A 23,142-nucleotide genomic window follows, 5' to 3' on the forward strand; every position below is an offset into this window, starting at 1 on the left:
ACTCTGAACATGTTTAAAAGCTTAATTTATATTAGTAGTTGAAGTTCTGGAAAACTCCTATGTGTTTGCTTATACAGCAACAGTATTAATAAATAAGAGAGAAATTTTACAAAGCGTTAAGAGTGCTGAAAGGGAATTTTACTCTTAGATGTCCAAAAAAGAAAAGATGATCCAAATTCAAATTTACTGCCTCGTTACATGGGTTTTGTCAAGAGACAAGTGAAGTCATTCACATGCTTTTTTCTATTCACCCACTCCCACCCTAAACATCTTAATTGAAAAACTTAATTTTAGCATTTCCATGCTAGAATTTTCTATTATAATCCTTCCAGAAGTGACAATCAACCATTAATAATTATAACAGCTTTTTTTTTTTCATTCAAGTTGTCACCTTCTCCACATTTATTGCATTTTAGTCTGAAGAATTCACCATGTAGAAAATGGGTCTAAAATATGTATAAGCCCATGTCAGGTTTAAAAAAAGGATCCTATTAGGATTCAATTTTATTCTGACTGGAGATTAATAAATATTAAAATTTTATTAACAGTATTTGAAAACTAGCTGAGTATTTTTTGCTGCACAGAAATAGGCTCATCGTTTATAGGGTTGTCACTGAGTTTCTCAGACATTTAACACGTACAATAGTCTGAATAGTCTCACCCTGCACCCCCCAAAAAAAACTTTGATAAATTTTATTCTTCATATTTAGCTAAGGGTCCAAATTCTAGACCATGTGTGTGAAATCACGGTGATATCACTGTGCTGAAGATGAAGACTGCAGGTTGGGTGAGAAATCAAAATGCAAGAAAAATCAGGAGTGGCATATGCATTGCTTCCTCTTCTAGGATGTACAAGAGTCTCTTCAATGAGTACTGCCCCAACTGTCTGCATGCTAGGGAAATCTAAATATTTTCTATTCATCTATGAAATCACTCAGCTGGCAAGGAAAACATGTTATATTACTTATTTCAAAATACATTGGGAGTAAAAAGAAGAAAGTAACAGAAAATATAAACTCATGCTATATTAATTCTAATGTCTGGCTATAAAAACATCTAGTGGTGCCAAGTGCCATCTAAAAGTTCTGTGAACTGCAGAATCAATGATCATTTTCATTCCCATTTTTAAACGTCTGTTTGGTCATCTAGAGATGCTTTTCACATTTCAAAAGATCAGCTATTACTGTCCTCTTTCTACCCCCAAGGAATTAATAAAAATGCGTGTTCATTTCTTACCTTCTAAATGTTGCAGTTAAAAACTGAATAAAAAGAAGAAAAAGGGGAAGAAAAAAGGGAAACATTATCTTGGATATGTCTTTGTCATTATAAAAACAAAAACCATGCAATAGAAACTCATTTTATTCTGATTTTTTTTTTAACAAGCTTGTCAAGAATACAGGCTACAGAGCTGTAACCCCCTTAAAGAAGATGGTATTAGTTTGCAACAAATGCCTTCTAATGAAAACATTAATAGCATTTCAAAAATTTACAAAAAAGTTGATAAAATATTCTCCTAAGCAGCTAGCAGCTTTATGTTTGTAAACAAAATAGAAACAACTGCTTTATCCACTGCACATCAACCAGGAGGCAAAGTGATCAAGATTATTTTTTATTTTAAACAATAATAATAAAAGCTAAACTAATTGATACCCCACATATTATAATCCTAAGGAAGGAATATTTTTAGAGGAGGATGCTGAGGGGGATTAAAACAGGATAACATCATCTCCTTTCATAGTCTTTTCATTTATTCACATTGCCTTGATACTTTACAAACTGTTTCCTACAAAATAACCATACTGTTGCTGTACACTCCATGATTCTTTTATTCCCCTTAAGAAATAAGGGTGATCCGTTTCCAATCAGTTTACATAAACACACTGGAGATGTCGAGCATAACAGGAGGGTGGTTTCTTTTAGTCAGAGGCCTTTTCTCTGTGACAGCAGAGATGAGAACAGGGAGGCCTCTCTGTGCACGGTGCCACGGGTGGCTGAATGGTTCGTGCACCTCCTATTTCAAAAACACAAACGGAAAAGTAGGTCTGGACAGGGGCAAACCGCAACTCGACTTCTGCTGCAACCCTATCACCAGGGCAGCTCCGTTTACTCCTTCATTTTACTGATATAGTCAGAAAACTTGGTGATGGTTTCCTCCTGCTGCTCCAGGGCATCTAGGACAATCCCCATGGGTGTCCTCTTCAGACCAATTTCCTCCATTTTATTCTCCAGTTTGTTCTTGAGGTTCCGGAGCCTCAGCGACGCATGGATGAACATCACTACAGGGAAGTGAAAGGTGACGGTTAGCACCAAAGCACCCATTCTCCCGCCCCGCTTCGCAACTGAAGTAACAACTTTCTCCATTAGCTACAGTCCAGTCTGCTTCCCTAACAGATCCACATCCCAGCTGCTGCTGCTAAGTCGCTACAGTCGTGTCCGACTCTGTGCGACCCCAAAGATGGCAGCCCACCAGGCTCCCCCGTCCCTGGGATTCTCTAGGCAAGAACACTGGAGTGGGTTGCCATTTCCTTCTCCACATCCCACAGTGGATCCTTAAACTTTACATAAAGCTCTTTGTCAGCCTAATGGACCCAAGTCCCTGTATGGATCCTTGGACTTTACAGTATTCTTTGTGTGTGCAGGAGAATGTCGTATTCAGCAGGAAGGACCATAATCTGGCAGCCACGCTCTTCCCTTCACACATTGTTATCACTGCCTTTCAGATGCTACTTAAATACCCTGAAATTCAAAGCGAATCGATGTGATTTCAACCTACCTAAAAATGAACTTAATGCTAACCTTTTCCAGAAAAGAACTTATGCTCAGCTCAGGGGTTATCTGTATTTTGTTCCTGCAGGAGGCACACAAGTGAAGTCCTCTTAGAAGGTGCCTCCTAACGGGCAGTTTTGCAGTGTTGGGTATAGATATCTGGATAAAAAGCTATTGCACAGTGTTGGATATAGAATGTCTGGATAAAATGCTAAGGGTTTACAGACCTTACGTAATCTGGTATTCACAGAATTTACCTGATCATTAAGAATTACCTTTGTTTGTAAGAAACAGATTTTCTCTGGCCCATCTCCTGGGCCTCCTGAACTTCTAGAACCTTTACAGGGCTGGGCTCAGGAGTCTGTATTTAAGTCAACACTTTTCAAACTTCTGTGTGCATACAGATCACCAGAGAGAAAGCCTGTTAGATAGGCAGATTCCCAGTCTCCAGCACCTGGAGTTGAGATTGTTGAGACCGAGGTAGGGTTCTGGAATGTAACGTTTCAGTAACCACTGTGGGTGATTTTGATGTGGGTGATTTGGGGCCCTCATTTTGAGAAGCACTCATGTGCATTCTCTCCGGAGGCTCCTAATCAAGAGTGACCACTAGAAACATTTGAGGAGCTTTCTAAAAATACAGGTTCTTTGGACAGTCCTGTGGGCCAAAGAATCAAGATCTCCACGGGATGTGGCTGAGAAACATATATGTTAAAATCATCCTGGATGATTCTCACAGTCATCAAAGTTTGGGAATCACTGACCTTGTCTAATTCCCTTCTTTTATGGATGAGTGAGCTATAGCCCATATAGGATTATTATTGTTGTTCAGTCACTCAGTAGTGTCTGACTCTGTGACCCCATGGACCCCAGCACTCCAGGCTTCCCTGTCCTTCACTGTTTCCCAGAGTTTGCTCAAACTCATGTCCATTGAGTTGATGATGCCATCCAATTATTTCACTGTCTGTCGCCCCCTTCTCCTCCTGCCCTCAATTTTTCCCAGCATCAGGATCTTCTCCAGTGAGTCAGCTCTTCCCATATAAGACAACTGGTGCAGATCACATGGCTGGTTTCCAGCAGGTCTACGAATAGAAACCTGGACCCATGACTCTTAACTTACGATATGTTTCATTACACTGCTCTGTTTTTTACAAACTGTATACTCAGGCAGAATCACTGAAATACTGTCTCTAGCACATAAAGAAATCCTGAAGAGTATTTCAAAAATGTCTAAATTTAATGATTCAATTATTTTATCCAATAAGGTGTGGGATTCACATATAAATATTCTGGGGGCTTAATCAAACAAACCCGAAACAAGGAATTGTTTTATTTAGTGGAATGGCAGCACATGAAATGCTTTTAAAGATTAAAGGGATGTTCCTGTCACTGAGTACACTATAATTCTAATTAGATTTCCATTGATGAGACTGGAGTTGTGTCTGTTCTCTATTTCAGGCTTCAGGTGCTTGGGAATCTCAGTCAACAGTGCATGTACACTTTAGAAAATGTCTAGTTCTCATCACTAGAATTGGAGTCCATGGTTACCTATACTCTGGGCCAACTTACAACGCTTTCGACGCTAATTACAATCTTCTGAGTAAGTAGAGAGTAAACATTCACTACTGTGTCAGCACGGGATGCCTGGCACTGAACGGTTAAGACAAATCTGGATGCCAGTGCAGACCATGCCACTACTGTATGACTTGGGATCCGAATTTGTTTTGTTTACTGTTGTGTCCCCAGAAGAGTGACACCGAGGGGGTGCCCAGTACGTATCTGTGCCATTAATGGGCTATTCAGCCTTGATCTGCTGTTGCAGAAAACTCTTGATAGTTTTGCAGACCTGCCAACGCACCTCTCAGAAACAGGTTAGGACATTCTCACTGGATGAATGGATCGACATTGCTTGATGATATAAGGCTCAGGTTCACTTACACAGCAAAGGAAATGTGATACCAAACACAAAGACCATGACTCCCCCGAACAGGGAGATGAGGAAGTAGCTGGCCAGCATGACCACCATGACAAACGCTGTGGGGTACTGCTTCTTCATCCGACGGAGGATGTCTTTATTGTGGGCTGCCCACACGAAGCCTGTGAACACCAGCACCACCACAATGCCTCCAAGGATCATGTTGAAGGGGCTCAGGAACCTGGAATATGGAAGAAAGGAGGCGCCCAGGTCAGGAGGAGGGAAATGAAGCGGGGAGGGGAAGAGCAACAACAAAGCTTACTTACCAAGCCTTTCATCTAAGTTGTCTCATTTACTCCTCATATCCGATGAGGTCGATAGTATTAAATCACGTCTCCAAGGAAGAAACTTGGGAACAGAGGTTAGAGCACAGTGGAGGGAAAATTCACAGGGAGGCAGTGTGCTCCTACCGAACAGCCCATCACATTAGAGGCCCAGCATTTCAATAGACTAGAGCCCCTTTGTGGATGGGCTGTCTTTAGCTTTCATACATCCTGGGCTCTAGTATATAACGATTGTATTTTCCGAGCTCCAAGGGTTTATTTAAATCCTCCTAGAATCTGCCATGCTAGATGAATGTGGAGTTCAGGTCACACAGTGGGCTTCATAAGCCAGTGTGCAGTTACACTTGTGTCTGGACTGTACAATAATTTTAAAAACTTCTACTTGAATCCCAATGTGTGTGTGTGCATGTTTAAATGCATCAACCTTTGGGTTTCTTGCTTCTCCTGGAAACAAGAAAATCTCACAAAACTAGGCCCAGTTTCCCACGTTAGCCACTGGCTAGAGTGCCTTCTCCTTTATGTAGAATAAATGCTTTCCATTTAATCTCAGGCCCCACCACTATCTACGGAATCTTTGACACAGAGGCCCCCAGTGAGCTGCCATTAACAACTGTTTTTCTAACAGCTGCCTTGCCCTGGTCTCTTACATAAGCTGCCTGGCCCATGGAGGCATTTGGGTTTATGACTCTTGGTGTTAAAGAGGCCACTCTAATTCTTTCAAAGGCCCAGAGTATCATTAGGAGATGGGTTATCAACTGAGATTTCCAGGCATAAAACTTCCAGTTTCATTGTTACATAAGCCAAAGGATACACTGCTGTGAATAATGGGGGAAAGCCATTTATAAAGAGGACATGTAGATGAAGTACTTCCTAAGTGAGAATGACTGGGCATTGTAGCCCCACCCACCCCCACCCCCCAAATTCTTAAAAGACATTTGTGGTCAGCAAGTATGATGATTTACTAACTTTTTACCCTCCTAAGAGGCTAATGAGCATGTTGCTTGGGAAGAACAAGGAGGGGTCAGTGTGTTATCAGCATCACTGATTTGGAAGACAGGATAATGAAAGGTGATGCCAAGAACTGACTTTCTCTGAAACAGAACAGATGAAGTCATTTCATATTGGGATTTATATTTAGGATAAGATTCCTCTTTTAAAAATCCCTTGAAATTTTTCGCTCTGATTCTGCCCCTGAAACAGAAAACTTATTGTACTATTTAATATTTAAATAGTTTCAAATAGGAGTGAAAGTATTGCATATCTTAAGGGGTGAAAGCAGGGACATAATTAATGTCAAACTCCTTTGAAAAAGTTAATTTCTACTAAAATGCATGGAGCTAAACAGTGGTCAAAGTAGTAGCATGTAGTTTTAAATTAAACTCTATAATAATAAGTTGCTTATTTCATTCAGAACTCTTGCAAATACTTATACCCTTCCAGGCAAAAATCTCTTCAGAATAGATAATGTAAAGAAATTAATAAAAATGCAAAGACTGAATTGTAACAGTATTCACGAGTGATATTTATGATTTATAACTTTTAGAAACAATGTATATGGCCAACAATGTACTAAATGGTGACACATATAATTATTTTCAAAAAGTCAAAGTATGCTTTATCATGTGGGAAGGCAATCATAATTGCTTAGGTAAAAGCAACAATTCTCTCTGGTAGGTGGATTTAGAACCTATGTTATATAACTCAGAAGTAGAAACTTCTACAATCAGTACCTTATTTTATGATCAGAAATAAAGTGAACATACAAAACATAAAATGTAAAGATATAAAAGTAACTGCTCCCCAGCCCCGGCCTCCTTGGTGGCTCAGATGGTAAAAAATCTGCTTGCAGTGCAGGAGACCTCAGTTTAATCCTTGGGTTGGGAAGATCCCCTGGAGGAGGGCATGGCCACCCCCTCCAGTATTCTTACCTGGAGAATCCCATGGACCGAGGAGCCTGGCAGGGGCTACAGTCCATGGGGTCACACAGAGTTGGACACGACTTAGTGACTGAGCATGCGCACAGGCTCTCCAGCCCCACACCTCTGGCTTTGAGCAGGCCAACTACAACAATCTTGCCTTGCTTCATCTCTCCAGTGATGCTGATGCAATTTCAATTCATGAGCACAGCCAAGCTCTGCCTTCTCCCACTCAAACTCCGGTTTCCGGCTCACTGTCCAGATCCTCTTTCAACTAATCTGCCCCACCCCACCCAACTCCCGAAGCTTTCCCAACATCCAGTATATGTGCTTGCCTGCGTGTCCTCTTTCTCCCTCAGTGTTTTCATTACCTAGGTCTCTTGGCCCTTTTTTCGTTTTCACGATTCTATCTGGGGTTATACCTTCTCTCCAGCTTTGACCCTAGAATTGGTTTGGTAAAGACAAAACTGTCCTTCAAGGTCTGGGATAGGACAGGGCCAAAACAAGATCTTCTTTTGCAGGTGATGGGGAGACTGGGTGGAGAGGCTTAGAAACTCTCACAGACTAACACATTTCATTTCTAGCACCAAAACCATTATGAGAGAAATTTAAAAGACTCTAGCAGTTTTACTGGGTAATAGGATCATGGGTAGTATATTCCCATTTGCTTATTTCTATTTTCATATTTTTTCAATAGTCATATATTACTTGAAGATAAAATAATTGATATTTAAAAATAAAAGCAATGGGAGAAAGTTGCCTGAAAGAGACAAACCCTTTTACATAAACTTGATGTTGACCAAATCAATATTAACTCAAAGAACTAGAGCAGAAGTTTCAAGTTTAGGAAACTCCTTTGTATAAGCTCCAAATAGGAGATGGTTGCATGCTGATGAGTCTATGTGTATGTGTGCTAGTCACTTCAGTCATGTCCAACTCTCCGCAACCCTGTGGACCTTAGTCCACCAGGCTCTTCTGTCCATGAGATTCTCTCCAGACAAAAATACTGGAATGAGTTGTCAGTGCCTCTTCCAGGGTATGTTCCTGACCCAGGAATTGAACCTATGTCTCCTGCATTGGCAGGCAAGTTCTTTACCACTAGCGCCAGCTGGGAGGCCTGGGAGATGGTTGGTTGGTGGAAAATGTCAAAGGCCTCCATCTCAGTTCTTCCTAGAATATCTATTAAAATAATAATTCACAAGGCAGAGCATATAATAAAATGCATGCCAAGTTTTTTCTATGTTTCTCGGTACAAGTGAGGTAGACCTCTAGGCTGAAAGGCTAAATCAAGCCCAGGACAAAGAACAATGAAAAATCTAAGCTGACTCAAGCAATTCCAAATGTGCTTTTCACCTGCTCCTGTTGCTCATGTTCAAGAAGAGAGAACAGAGCAGAAAGTCCTATAGGACTGGTTTTGGCTTACCCAATGCCCAAGCTGTGATCTATAATTAGAAACCAAAGTTACAAGCTGGAAAAAATGAACAAAGTTACTTGGAGCAGAAATGATTTTCTTCTTTATTCTGCTTAAGTGCAATTCCATTCTGAGAAATGGGAAAATGCACAGCACTCCCACTGCCCTGGCACCTCCCTGTACTTGGAGCAAAATAAAATACACAGATCATCCTCCAGAGATTAAATTCATTTTCTAGTTAGTGAAGGAGTTTTGGAAACCAGTTCTTGTTTCAAATGAGTAAAGTTTTTACTCAACAGTTTGGGTTCTTAGTGACATAAATCACCATAAAGCCCAAGGACCATTAGGATAAAACTTTCATAAATATGCCACCTAGCTTTCACGTGGACAATTGCTGTTGGATTTGATAGGTGCTATTTCATTTTGGAGGTCCATGAATGAGAAAGAGGAAGGAAGGCTGGAAGCTAGATGGAAGCAAAGGAGAGAGGGGAAGGAAGAGAGGAGGGAGAGAAGAGAGAGACTGAAGGAGAGACGGAGAGATCATGATTTTCTGTCTTTGGTGAAAACAGGACTTTCCTTTACAAATAAAAAACATTAAATATGTTTTTCTAGTGTGAGTTGAAAATATATACCTACATATATATGTATCCTGGGCTTCCCAGGTGGTGCTAGAGGTAAAGAACCTGCCTGCCAATGCAGGAGACCCAGGTTTGATCCCTGGGTTGCGAAGATCCCTTGGAGGAGGGCATGGCAACCCACTCCAGTATTCTTGCCTGGAGAATCCAATGGACAGAGGAGCCTGGCGGGTTACGGTCCATGGGGTCACAAAGAGTCAGACACAGCCAAAGCAACTTAACACATGCATATGTATTCTACTCAGTAAGAAGATAAATGACAATATCAATATGACAGATAAATGTCATAGTTAAAAATTCTAGTGGAATCACTAACAGTTGTAAAAAGGCTTAGAATTCCATCACAGAACCCTGTAGCTGACTCTTCAAAGAGGAGTAAGTGCAATCCCATTACACGGATGAATAAGCTGAGACCCAGGGCAGTGAATAAACATATTTAGAGGCATCCAGGAGTAGGAAAAACAGTGCCAGTTGACACAATTCATAATATAACCCATTGTGTGTTGTTAACCAGCTCCAGGGATTTCCCCCCTCAACCTTTTAGAACCCTTTTCTTCTAGTTTGGGGTAAGCAACTAAAGGTCATTCTAGGAAATCCCTCAACATTCTCATTTGTCTCTAAAGGAAGGTAGTTATGAGCGGGTGTGGACGCAGGTCCTAAACTTACCAACGTGACTCAGTTAACTATGGCTGTAGTTTCAACACAAGTTGCTAAAAGAAAAATAAAACTCTTGGCCAACTGCAGAATTTTAGATCTAGCATGGATCTTGAAAACACATCTCATTCTACACAGAAAGCATTAGTTGCTCGGTCATGTCCGACTCTTTGCAACCTCATAGACTGTAGCCTCTGTCCATGGAATTTTCTACACAGAATTAAGGTAAGAAACAGGTAAGTTAATAAATTTGTCCTGAGGCTCCCAACTGCAGTGCTGGTGATAAAAGTTTATTCAGAGATCTTCAGATTGACTCAAAGTGCACATTTGTTAATGCCTGCCACGCTGTAATGCCAACAAGAACCAAAGAGGCAGTGAAATATTTTCTGAGCAACAGAAGCAGCTTTGCACTGCGTTCCAATTTTCTAACCCCCAAAAAGCTATTTTTGTAGTTTGGTTCCTGAGGAAGCCTGACTCACTAAGAAAGCGGGGGAACCATTTACTCACAGTGCACTTCTCTAAATTGGTGATATTTTTCTGAGGTTCTGAAACAACCAGAGGAGTCACTGCAAATATGAATCCACCCATCCATTTTCTTGCTTCCTAGTGCTCTTAGGATAAAAACAGGATTCTTTCCACACTCTACATGGCCCTGCAGGCTCGGCCCCTGCCTGCCTCTGCAGCCAGGGCCACTGCGTACCGTTGCGTAGCTGGTATCTGGGACAAGGGTGCTGAGCTGAGGTGGGAAACAGGAGCCTGAAATTCAGGCCACGCTTCACCTGCCAAACCTGTGCTTTGCCTTACACTGCCTCCGCAGGAGGAACAGACCATTTCAGTCATCAGTATGAGGGATGCCTAAGGGCTATAGCATCTCTGCCTGTCAGCTTTCTCACACCACTGCCTCCTGATTTTCCGCACCATCCACTGGGGTTTCTGTCTGTCTCTAGAGCCCACTCAACCCCTGGTCAATCCCAAGCCTAAGCACAAACCATTCTTTCTGCCCGATTCCTATCTCCTTCAAATCTCAGCTTAATCAGCTTTTCCCTAGTCTTTTGAACACATCCTAGCACCAGCTGCCTCTTCTTCACAACCCCTAAGGTGATACGTAACTGTGTGTGCTCAGTCACTTCAGTCATGTCCGACTCTTTGTGACCCTGTGGACTGTAGCCTGCCAGGCACTCTCTCCACAGGATTCTCCAGGACAGAATACTGGAGTGAGTTGCCATAAATTCAGTGGTGATTTGATACTTATTTGAATGAGTATCTTATGAATGTCTCTGTCTCCCACTAGAGATTAAGCACTATGAGGGCAGGGACCGTGATATTTTCTCCCCAGCACTTGGCATGACACTTGGCACAGAGCAGGAATTTGATAAATGTTTGTTGAAAGAAAGAAAAAAAAAAGTAGCACATTTTCCTATTATTTAAAGTAAGCTCAGCAACTTTGTATCGTCATGAAATAAGTGATGTGAGATTTACCTTGAACAAATTGCTCTTATTCCTCACTGTACACTAAACATTACTGTAAATATAGTCCCTGCTTTTGTACCTTCACAGAGCTGTGATGAAAGGAACAAATGAAAAACTAGAAGTAGGAAAAACTCCTATGTGATATAAGAAAAGATCAGATGAGATCACAGGACCCTTGGGCTTGCTGCAAGGAAGACTCTTTTCTAAGTTCTGTCTCTAGTGCTGGCTGGGGGCCAGGAGGAGGGCAGGTAGGACAGAGGGAGATCCATCCTCCTATAGACCTGCCTACGTAGGCCCCCTTGCTCTCGGATTCCACAGATAACCCCAACCATCTTCTGTGGTTACTTCCCACAGGGCTTTCTTCCTGGCAAGAACTATCTCTGATTATAAGGTATAAACGTATTAAACGCACAAATCAGTTTTGAGTAAACGTGATCAGTGTCTCCTGTATCTCTTGATCACAGGCAGTTAACATGGGCAGAGTTTGGTCTCTTTTGTCACAGAAAGGTCAAAGTAACCTAACCTTGAGATTCTCTTAATCGACTGAATCAGCCCACAAAATTTATTGCATACTCGCTGTGTACTGAATATTTGTTACACTGTGTGTATTGGTATCATCAAACTAAACACAGCCTGATGATCCACTGTCTTGGCAACAGTTGGCTTGTTAAAAGTATCCATTGTAAGATATACTTTGGGAACCTCTGGGTTTTCTTCTGTGTTTATCAAGCTCATTGCTTGTTTTATTTGTATTAAACAACAGCTTGAACCTAAGTTAGAAGCTATAAGTCTCACCTCCCACAGCCGTGAAGCTTCAAATAGTCACTATACAAGGGATTAGACTGCAGCAGATCCTTTTAAAAATATTTATTTATGTATCTGTGCCATGTGGCAGCATGCAAACTCTTAGTTGTAGCTTGTGGGATCCAGTTCCTCAACAGGGATCAAACCTGGGACCCCCACCTTGGGAGCACAGAACCCTAGCCACTGGATCACCAGGGAAGTCCCAGAAAATCCTTTTTAAACTTTTATTATGGCAAATTCTAAAGGTAAAGAGAATGGTGTAATGAACTTCATGTATACTGATCACTGCTTTCAACAATTAGGAACTCATGGTTAATCTCATAATAATGCTTTAGAACTCAAGTGGAAAGATATTTGTTTAAAAACTGTTCTTTCTGAATGCTTTTAGTTGAGGTAACTAAATTGTCACATGGCAAGTTCTTACAGCGCTGTGGAGAGAAGACAGTTGTTTGGACAAATGCTAATGAGTCTGGTGACACATAAACTCCCCTCCCACAAGCAAATCCTTCTTTATTTATCTTCCACTAACCCTGGAGAAGGAAATGGCAACCCACTCCAGTATTCTTGCCTGGAGAATTTCACGGACAGAGGAGACTGGTGGGCTATAGTCTGTGGGGTCGCAAAGAGTAGGACACAAGAGACTAACACATTCACTTTCAACCCCAATTTCCGCATTCCTTTGTATTTCCTGGAGACAAGGAGGATTTCACTGATGGGATACAAGGGGGATTCATAGAAGCAGAAGCCAGAGCCTCAGTCTTCCACTTGGGATAGGCTTTCTGCCTTCCAAGTGTCTCCATTTTGTGAATGCTCCCTGGGAGAAAAGACCAGGAAATCCTATCTATTTATATGGGTAAATGTTCCCAGAACTGAAAGATAGCCTACAGGTTTTGCTTAAGATCACAGACACAAAAGTGTTTCCTGAAACAAGAAGCCAAGCTCACTACAAGAGACAGGATGGATGTTCTAAATATTCTGAAGCTGAGTCATTCATTTATCCAAATCAAAAATAAAAAAGTCTAATGGCACTGCTCAATTTGGTAGATGTCCAGTTCACCTTTTAGAACTGCATTTCCTGTACAGAGCTCTCTGCCCCTAGTAAGCTGACTGAGAGCTTTTGCCCTCTTAGAAAGAGATAAAAAAAAAAGATCAAAAAATAAATAAATAAATAAATAAATAAAAGAAAGAGATCAAAAAGAACCCCAAATCCATTTATTTATTTGCACATTTACCCAGAATCATTGTAAATCCTTACACAGGGAAAGGAGATAGAAACTACTAACACCAGTCTGGCAGCAGTAGGGGATTTTTTTTTTTTTTAAGGGTATATGGGGAGATGTTGAGAAAAACAAGGTTACATACGTAGTGTCAGAGAAGATGATCTAATGAATTCTTATTTGATGAGGAATTTTCAGATTAAAATTTTACTGAGTGTTGACAGACCTCTTCAAGTTCTACATTTAGAAGAAACACATGCCCTGCCAGGGAAAGACATGGGCCAGCATGCCAAGTGCAGTGCCTCAAGTGCAAATAAAAACGTGTGGGAGGGCAGGAAGAGATGAGTTCTGGGAGGACTGGGGAAGGCTGGGTGGACTTGTACTCCCACGGGTATCATCGAGGCATCCACAGTATCTGGGATGTAGCAGGTGCTCAGTAAATATCTGTCCAACTGAGTAGAAGGCATCTGAGCTGCAAGTGAGCATGGTTCCACTTAATAATCCTTTCTCCATCCACATACTCAGTGCCTCTCCCACTTTTTGACACCTGTGAGTTTTGCGATTTGGAATCATTAATGTACAGGGGAGATCAGGTTAAGTCAGGTTGAAAACGATGTGTGTTTATATATGCGTATGTTTCTGTATGCTTGCTATACTCGTATAAAAATTGATTATTATGTTTTCAGCATCATCTTGGTGCCTCTCTTGACTCTAAAAGTTTTAAGGGCAGGAACCACAGCTGTCTAATTCTCCACTGTATCTCCTAGCATAATACCTGAGATATTGGTAAGGGATTCATTCTTTTAGTGGAATGAATAAAGGAAGCAACACAAGTGAGAGAAATGCAGAACTGGCTTTGAAGCTGAAAAATTTCAGGAAACATTTCCATTAAGTTCAGCATAAACAGATTGCAATTAATTCTATCTGCAAAGGTTTTAATACATTCCTCCCCATCCAAGGACTCTCTGATTCTCCTCTTCCTTTACCAACTAGAAACTTAAAAGGTATGAACAATCTGCCCATTTCTTAAAACCAGTTGTTGGTAGCTACCAGCCTACAACATATAATGAGACCACGCTCATTTTGAAAAAGATTACAGTTTAGTCTTTTCAGATAGATACCAGCCTTCCAAAAACTCCTTACCATCCCAAGCAACTGAAAGCAAAAAGTGGTAACTCTAGTTTCTGCCCAGTGGTAACACCTCCATAGACCATACAGGGATGAAGTACTTCAGCTAACAAAATATGAGCTGATTCACTCACCAGCTACATTATGTTGCCTTAAAAGAGAAGCACTAATGTACATCATTAAGAATAAAGGTGCCTTTCTGGCTGGAGACACAGCAGAGGCATGTACATATTCACAGAATCTGTGTGCGGTTAGTACTTCTGAGGCCACATCAGAAAATATGTGTTCTAATGGCAGGGAGTATTTGTGAGAGGGAGATAGGCATGATAATACAAATGTTGTGAGTCAGGCATGCTGTTGAATTTGGTTAATAAGGGGCTTTAGAATATATGCAATGGCTTAATGGACAAAGTATTTCAATTATACTAATAAACCAAGCTTCTATTAGCAGCTTTGGTTCAAATTAGCCTCGTGACCTTTACATCTATGAAAGCTGTGGGGTTTGATGGGATCAGTATTTTTTTTAGCTATCTTTCTTTTATTCTCTCTCTCTCTTTTTTTTTTAGTTTTTAAATTATGAGAATATGATAACATGTACAGGAAACTTGGAAAATATAGGACAAAGTTATATATGGTCCCACTATATAAGTAGCTAAATTAAGATTTTTAATTGAAATTTTAATATCAAACTCTCAAGAGTGAATAGAATGAATATACAGAGAAGTAGAAGGATACACAAGACCTGAAAAGCACCATGAACCAATTCAACATAATTAAGATTTATATAATTTTCACACAATGTTAGGATACAAATTCTCTTCAAGTTCCCTTAGACTATAAACTAGGAGACACTGGAACATATCCAGGGATATAAAACAAGGTGCAAACATTTCATGGCCTAAAGGTACTGAAATTATATAGAGTCTATTCTCTTATCACAGTGGGATTATGTTAGAAATCAATATCAAAAGATGTTTTAAAAATAGTTCCGCAGCAGCACATATTTTCAAGTTCAATGTGACATTTACCAACAGAGATCTTTGACTTGGCCATTGAAAGCCTCAAAGTTAGAAGACTGAAAAAAACACAGAGGGTGATTGCAGAGAAGAAAGCATTTAAATGAGAAAGTAATATCAAAGATACTTTAAAACCTCCAAGTATTTAGAAATTAAATGTCCATTTTTAAATGATGGGTAAGAATTGATGCTTTTGAACTATGGTGTTGGAGAAGACTCTTGAGAGTCCCTTGGATTGCAAGGAGATCCAACCAGTCCAAGTATTTAGAAATTAAATGTCCATTTTTAAATGATGGGTAAGAATTTATGCTTTTGAACTATGGTGTTGGAGAAGACTCTTGAGAGTCCCTTGGATTGCAAGGAGATCCAACCAGTCCATCCTAAAGGAAATCAGTCCTGAATGTTCATTGGAAGGACTGATGCTGAAACTGAAGCTCCAATACTGTGGCCATCTGATGTGAAGAGCTGACTCATTTGAAAAGACCCTGATGCTGGGAAAGATTGAAGGCATGAGAAGGGGACAACAGAGGATGAGATGGTTGGATGGCATCACCAACTCAATGGACATGAGTTTGAGCAGGCTCCAAGAGACGGTGAGGGACAGGGAGGCCTGGCATGCTGCAGCCCATGGGGTCGCAAAGAGTTGGACATGACAGAGCGACTGAACTGAACTAAAATGATATCTAACAAGCCATAACAAGGAAAATTAGAACATATTTGTAATATAATAGGGATCAATACTTCTCAGTTTCAACTTAGGAGACATATCAGAATTACTTGGGGCATTGAAATAAAAAAAAACACAGATGCCTGAACCTAGCCAAGAACTATACACCAAGAATCTCCAAAGGTAACATCTGGGCTTATAGGTTGATTTATTTATATTTTCTTACTCTTTCCTTTAAACCAGATCAGATCAGTGTTTTTTTTTAATTGTAATGCACCTAGGACTCATCTAAGAGTTGTGTTAAAATATAGATTCTGACCCAATAGGTCTGGGATGGACCCTGAGATTCTGCATTTCTAACAGCCTCCTAGGGTAAAAAAAAAAAAAAATACTGCAGTTGCATGGTCCACAGTTTGGACAGATTTCTCTAGCAAATCTTTTCGCGTTCTTTTAAGCACATGGATGCCTGTCTACAACTAGACTGTATCATATACTTGGTACTTAAATTGCACATGCAATTAGGTTATGCCTTTGCTTTTCACTTTGAAAACAGAGAGAGACATCTATTGCTATAGTCAACAGAAAAAGAATATCCAGTGCTGAGACGTCTCCTGTGAAGGATGGAGAAGGTTAAGTCATGTCCTTTTCTATCTTAGACATTGTTTCTTTCTTGTTTTAAATGATGCAAAGTCATGTGCAACAGAACACGCATTCCTCAGCTTGTTATTCATGCTTCTTTAACTCATTTGATCTCTTCTGGAGTGATGCCTGCATTTCAAAAGGAAACTCAGCTCTTCAAGGAAGCAAAGTTTTCTAAGTAACAGAAGTTGCAATTACTAAAGGGTAACTATCAACCTAGAAGAGTGGGACGGGGAGGGAGATGAGAGGGATGTTCAAAAGGGAGGGAATATATGTATACCTATGGCTGATTCATGTTGAGGTTTGACGGAAAACAACAAAATTCTGTAAAGCAATTATCCTTCAATTAAAAATAAATTTTTATAAATAAAAATAAAAATGAAAATTTCTACAGTAATCATCTAATACTTCTGCTCAAGAGAATACACAAGTTGGGAGACTTCTAAACATGTCTGTAATCTAGGATTTCATAGAATAATAGCAGTTAACATTTGAGTGTTATCATTTGCTAGGCCCTAGCATCCCAGGGACGGGGGGAGCCTGGTAGGCTGCTGTCTATGGGGTTGCACAGAGTTGGACATGACTGAAGCGACTTAGCAGCAGCAGCAGCAGCAGTGTGTTTTATATTAATGAAGTCATTTGATTCCTATTCTATAGCAGAAAAACTCCAGGGCAAGTGGACTTTTGAACAGAAAGTGGATAAAAGTAAATGCCATAAGTCTATCAAAAAATAAGACTGAGTCTGTGGAACCAGTAGAGTCTTCTAGGCAAAGCAGAAAAAGAATGATCACATAACAAATACAATAAATTAAAGCTAATGATCAAAGCTGAATAAAGCTTAAAATCCAAGCCAAATCTAATGTTTGAAAAGTCAGGAGCCAGGACCTAATGTCAAACTGCTCTGTTCTGTCCTTGTGAAACTCTGTTTTTGTAATTTATTATAAAGCAACTTGCTTTCCAGGTGGCTCAGTGGTAAAGAATCTGCCTGCCAATGCAGGAGATATGGGTTTGACCCCTAGGTTACTGGGAAGATCCCCTGGAGAAGGAAATGGCAACCTACTCCAGTTTTCTTGCCTGGGAAAACCCATGGCCAGAGGAGCCTAGTGGGCTACAGCCCACGGGGTCACAAAGAGTTGGACATGACTGAGTGACTAAACAATAGCAACAAAGATAAAGCAACTTGCATTTAGTAAAGATGATGTTGAAGAATCATCATATTTTTCTTGGCAAGAGAGCAGTGGTTCTCAATTGGGGTGATTTGGATCCCAAGGGGACATTTGGCAATGTCTGGAGACATTTTTGATTGTCACAGCTGAAGGGGAAGGCACTTTTTTCTTTTATTGCAAATTACGTTTTATGAATAAAACAAGTACAAACTAATGTATCAATATGCACATAGCAGAGAGCAAAGATGGTGCTAAGCAACCTACAATACACAGGACAGTCCCCTACAACAAAGTATTCTACCGTCCAAAATGTCAGTAGCACCCAGATGGAGAAACATTACAGAAGGGCATTTCACTGCATTTGCAAGGGCAATATGAAGTAATCAAGAGTCTGATTTTTAGACTTTGTAAAATTGAATTTTTACACCATAGCAATCCTAACCAATACGCAGTGAGCACTTTCAGCAACACCCCCCGTTAGTCTCACTCCAGGAGCATGTTGCTGTTACGTGCTGGCTGTTGCTGTGTGCTTCGAAATAATTTATTCCATTAAGTAGGTTAAAAGTTGCCCCCACCCTCATGTTGAAACCTTATGTTCATTTATTTATGCTTTTCACTCATCAGCTAAGCATCTGCTATATTCTTGGCCTCAGGGATCCAGAGAATAAAAATAATGTTAAGCACAACAACAAGAAAACCCGCCTCACAAACAAAACCCAGTCTCTGGCCTCAAGGTGTCAAGAGCACAGAGTGATGACAAGTGAACAGACAACCTAAAACTTGTGGGGTAAGTACCAGGCAAAATATAGACACAAAAGTGGGGAGGGAGGGAGAAGGGAGACTGTCTCCTCAAAGAGATGGTACCAAAACCGAGTCCTGTAGGAGAAGCAGGGGTAGGTGAGTAAGTTGGGGACTGGTGTTTGGGTCGATGGAGCTGCTGGGGTAATGACGGTGCCTGTGTTTCTCTGTTAGTCTATGATAACACTAACAGAGATAAAAATAATAATAAAACTCCAAAATAAATTTCTTGGAGCAAACAGTAGGGGCCAGACACTGTATTAAGAAACTTGCCTATATTAACTCAGATAATCCTCACAAAAGCCCCATAACACAGGTTCTGGGAATAGTCTCATTTTACAGCTGAGGAAACTGAGGCAAAGGGTGTTTCAAGTGACCTACCCAAGGTCACATGGCTAGTGACTGGTAGTTGGGATTCAAAATTGACTTAACCAGGCTGCTGCTGCTAAGTCGCTTCAGTCGTGTCCAACTCTGTGCGACCCCATAGACGGCAGCCCACCAGGCTTCCCCGTCCCTGGGATTCTCCAGGCAAGAACACTGGAGTGGGTTTCCATTTCCTTCTCCAATGCATTAAAGTGAAAAGAGCAAGTGAAGTCATTCAGTCGTGTCCGACTGTAGCGACCCCATGGACTGCAGCCTACCAGGCTCCTCCGTCCATGGGATTTTCCAGGCAAAAGTACTGGAGTGGGGTGCCATTGCCTTCTCCGACTTAACCAGGCGCTAGTGCCTAAATTCTTAACTACTATTGTCTACTATGTGAAGAGACAGACGATATGGCAATTGCCCCCACCAGGTCTGCTAGCTAAGACTTAATTAGCTTAAGTAGGTCTGTTCAGACTTAATCTGAAAGGCAGAACAGATTCCATATATGAATGGAAGTCATATGCCTGGGAAACCATGCTATTAGAATGAAGACCAAACTTTTCTAATCATGAATTACCAGGCCATGCCTGATCAGGCCCTCACTCACAGATCTGTCTCTATCTTAAGCCTCTGAATCTCCATCTCAGTCTGGGCAGCCCCTTCAGTCGTTTTGGAGCTAGATGATATCCACTTTGTTCGCCCCCTCCATTTCTGCAATGTTCAAGAGTAGCTTCACTCTTTCCTCACCCAGGCCAGTTTTCAACATAGGAACATTCAGAGTTGAGGCTGAAGCCCTCCAACAATGACCTGATGGCCTCTCCCATGCATCAGCGGGCAGCACCACTGAAGAAGACCCTTCAAACACAATCCTTTCCCCAGGAAACAGCCCAGCCGTATCTTCACACACACACACTATACCAAGATGTGATGAGAAACCATCAGATACAGGTAAAGGATCCAGGTGAACAGCCTCCAGTACTGTTCTGACCCTCCCATCTACTGACGTCACAAAAGAGAAAATTTCTCTTTAGAATGAGAAACACATTCCGGAGTCAGCTAAGCTCCCTGACCCTGAAGATATTTGTTATTTTACAGCTTTAAGACACTCTAACCTCATGACTCAGAGGAAGGTGGAATAGTAGATAAGAGCACAAGCCTGGGATTGTGACTTTGGGCTGGTCATGTAATCTCTCTGAGCCTCAGGTTTAGTAATAATATCTCATCTCATTGGGCTGCATTATGTGGCAAAGTATCTGGCACATGCAGCACTCAATAAATGTTAGCTTTTATTATAATTAAATTATGAAGAAAGAAATGAGCAATCTGGAAAGAACTATAGGCTGTGTGTTTGCAGATGCATAGAAAACAGTTGAAGATGTCACAAAAGATTTTACTGGTGTACAAAGGAAATCCCACACTTGACATACCATCTTCAAAACAACTGACTAGCCTATATCTTTTGTAAGTTTTTAAAGATAAGGATAATAAACAATGAAATAGCTACTTTGCACTTTGACTGCCAATCTACAGCTCCTGCTTGAAAAGGGAAATGGGAAGGGCCAACATCCCAAACCGCCTGAGTTAGTGGGCTAAGACTTCACAATGAAGGAGCTATATTTAGTCAGCGGCTGCCCCTGGCATTCATAGTGAAAAATGAATGCCATCAAGGTAGCAAGGCTACTGCAGCTTCTGTCCATCTGGGCAGTATATCTTTTTGAAAAGCAAGTTTTTTTGTTTTGTTTTCTGTACATTCGATTCGTCTGTGTCAAATCTTGCCCAATATCTAAGCCTTTGGGGGGGTACCTAAAAAAAACAACAACCCTAGCTAGATCATTAGATAAGATGCCTTTACAAGGGAAAAGAAAAAGAAAACAAAACAAGAGATGTAATCCTATTTACCTATGATTTTTTTAAAGACTTTTTTTTATTGCTCTGGGAAATACGCATTAAGCATGAAGCTAGGGGAAGGTTTAGAAGGCAGCTGATCCAGGCCTGTCCCACTCCAACTAATTTTAACTTGGCAGAGTGTTCAGATCCCAGTGCCCTCCTCACACCAAGCCATTCTGAGTTCCTTAAGCAACACATCATGAGGATCTGAGTAACTATCTACAGAACCCCACAAATGAGAGTCCTTTTCTGCAAAGGGGCAAACAGCCTGAACCACAACCAGAAATTATGGACTCCTTTTCTCTCCCCTGAGCTGGGTATCAGGTCCTACAGCTTCTCAACAACTGTCGCATGCTCTTTGGCCAAGATTCATGTGTGATGGATCTTGGTGTGCCTGAGCTTGGTACAGAGAAGTGACTCAATAAATAAGCCAAAGAACAGTAAACCAACGTCAGGAACCACCCTATTCATCCTTCCCCACACCTTCCAAGTTTAGATTTTTCCTTTCTCCCAGGCCAGCTTTCTTTTTCCCTGTGTTCAAGTTCAAACAGAAATGTCAGCCACTTCTTTAATGACAAGTGAATTCCTTTATAAAGTCTGAGGGTGGCTTTTTCTTTAAAGATGCATAGGATCAGCAAGATGTAGAATAGCACCACCCCATCTTGCAAAACGGAGAAGGCAATGGCACCCCACTCCAGTACTCTTGCCTGGAAAATCCCATGGATGGAGGAGCCTGGTAGGCTGCCGTCCATGGGGTCGCTAGGAGTCGGACACGACTGAATGACTTCACTTTCTCTTTTCACTTTCGTGCATTGGAGAAGGAAATGGCAACCCACTCCAGTGTTCTTGCCTGGAGAATCCCAGGGACAGAGGAGCCTAGTGGGCTGCCGTCCATGGGGTCGCTAGGAGTCAGACACGACTGAAGTGACTTAGCATAGCATAGCATAGCATCTTGCAAAAATGACTGAAGCATTACTTAAAGGATGACCTACAAGAAAAAGTGGTTTCTAGAAGAGCAGGTGTTGGGTGAAATCGTATATAACACAGGACACTTAATTTTAAGACCGGGTGCGAAGATAAAGTGACAATCTCTGGCAAGTCCTGGAAGAAAAAAAAAGAGCAAAAGGGACGCCGTTTCTACACGGCAGACTTCGCCCCATACTGGGAGATGCGCCACCAGGCTACACCCACCCTTTTGCTCCCAAGCTCAGCTTTCTCGTACAATGTGGCAGGCGCTAGGCCGAGAAACCCATAAAGAGCATCGCTTCTCTGATGTCCTTTTTACACTAACACCCCAGAAGGCAAGTTCGGATCCACACCCCCCGGGGCCCCAAACCTTCCAGGACGGCGTCCGCCCCAGCCAGCTGCAGGGTAAGGTTACACCACTTTCCTCTTTCTTCTTATTTTTAAGAGACAGGGGAGCAACAAATAGCAACCACAGCAAAAGAGTAATCGGGAAGGAGGAAGAAAAAAAAAAAAGTCATTTTTTTCTTGCTAGAGGTTGGCAATATTTTCGCACCCCCTAGGACTCCTTTCACGCTTCAGCCCGAGGCGCGGAAAAGAAAAAGGACCCCAGATTGCTGCGGCCTCGCCCTGCGAACAAGTTTCCACGGGTTTGCCCGCCTGCAGTTATCAGGGCAGGAGACCTGCGCGGAGAGCGTTTCCTCATCCCGGGATCTTGCACCCAGAGCCCCCTCCGTGCTGCCCGCGATCAGTGTCCGGGAGGGGAACCCCACTTACCCCACAACGGAAATCATCATGGCAGCCACCACTAGGTAGTTGGTCTGGTAATAGAGCAGGTTGCTCACCACACGGTTGTTCCATTTGGAAATGTCCCTGAAGTCCGGCCGGGCAAAGCGGTCAGAGCCTGGGAAGAAATCGTCCCAGGCGCGGAGAGGAGCGATATTCACGTCCATGTCTAGCGTCCCACCTTCTTGTTCTTTGCTTCTGGAATCTGACGGCGGCGGCGCGGCAAACGATCAGCTGAGCCGGGTTAAAGTTGACGAGAGGCTCTGCCTCGGTCGGCTCTACGGTTGGCGGACAGTGGAGTAAAAGAAATTGGGAGCGGACGGGCGTTTCTTCTCTTCTTTACCTCTTGATTGGTTAGCAGCAAGCGGTTGGTTACAGGAAAACAGCACCCCCGCCACCCTGCCCCGCCCGAAGCAGAGCAAAGTGGAGATGAACTGACAGAAAGAAACCAGCGGAAATCCTCTGGCTGAAGTGAGGTGGCAGAGCCTTCCCTGGCAGTCTGAATACAAACAACCTTCTTTAAAATACCCCTTTTGAATGTCTAACCTAGGAATGTCGTCTGGACTTTAGGGGAAATTTTTGCAGCTGTTCAGATGCACC

At 41.8% G+C, this 23,142-nt stretch overlaps 1 protein-coding gene across 1 annotated transcript; it reads right to left on the reverse strand.

Annotated features, from left to right (window-relative positions):
* Positions 1-1,341: 1,341 nt before the first annotated feature.
* On the reverse strand, positions 1,342-22,869 carry ARL6IP5 (ARF like GTPase 6 interacting protein 5). Its single transcript, XM_005890966.3, has 3 exons — positions 22,534-22,869; positions 4,702-4,919; positions 1,342-2,276 (listed from the first exon to the last, which is right to left on the reverse strand). Exons 1-3 carry the CDS (start codon positions 22,707-22,709, stop codon positions 2,104-2,106), a joined length of 567 nt encoding a protein of 188 aa, XP_005891028.1. The 5' UTR covers positions 22,710-22,869; the 3' UTR covers positions 1,342-2,103.
* Between the last annotated feature and the right edge of the window lie 273 nt (positions 22,870-23,142).

This window comes from Bos mutus, chromosome 22 (assembly GCF_027580195.1).
Source record: "Bos mutus isolate GX-2022 chromosome 22, NWIPB_WYAK_1.1, whole genome shotgun sequence".
NCBI classification, from domain to species: domain Eukaryota; kingdom Metazoa; phylum Chordata; class Mammalia; order Artiodactyla; family Bovidae; genus Bos; species Bos mutus.

What these genes read in the sequence shown, in the direction of transcription:
- ARL6IP5 (XM_005890966.3), bottom strand. Translation starts at nt 22,709, where the DNA reads ATGGACGTGAATATCGCTCCTCTCCGCGCCTGGGACGATTTCTTCCCA. An exon ending in ATGATGATTTCCGTTGTGGG is followed by an intron (nt 4,920 to 22,533) that starts GTAAGTGGGGTT and finishes TCCATATTCCAG; the next exon opens with GTTCCTGAGCCCCTTCAACA. An exon ending in TATCACATTTCCTTTGCTGT is followed by an intron (nt 2,277 to 4,701) that starts GTAAGTGAACCT and finishes ACTTCCCTGTAG; the next exon opens with TGATGTTCATCCATGCGTCG.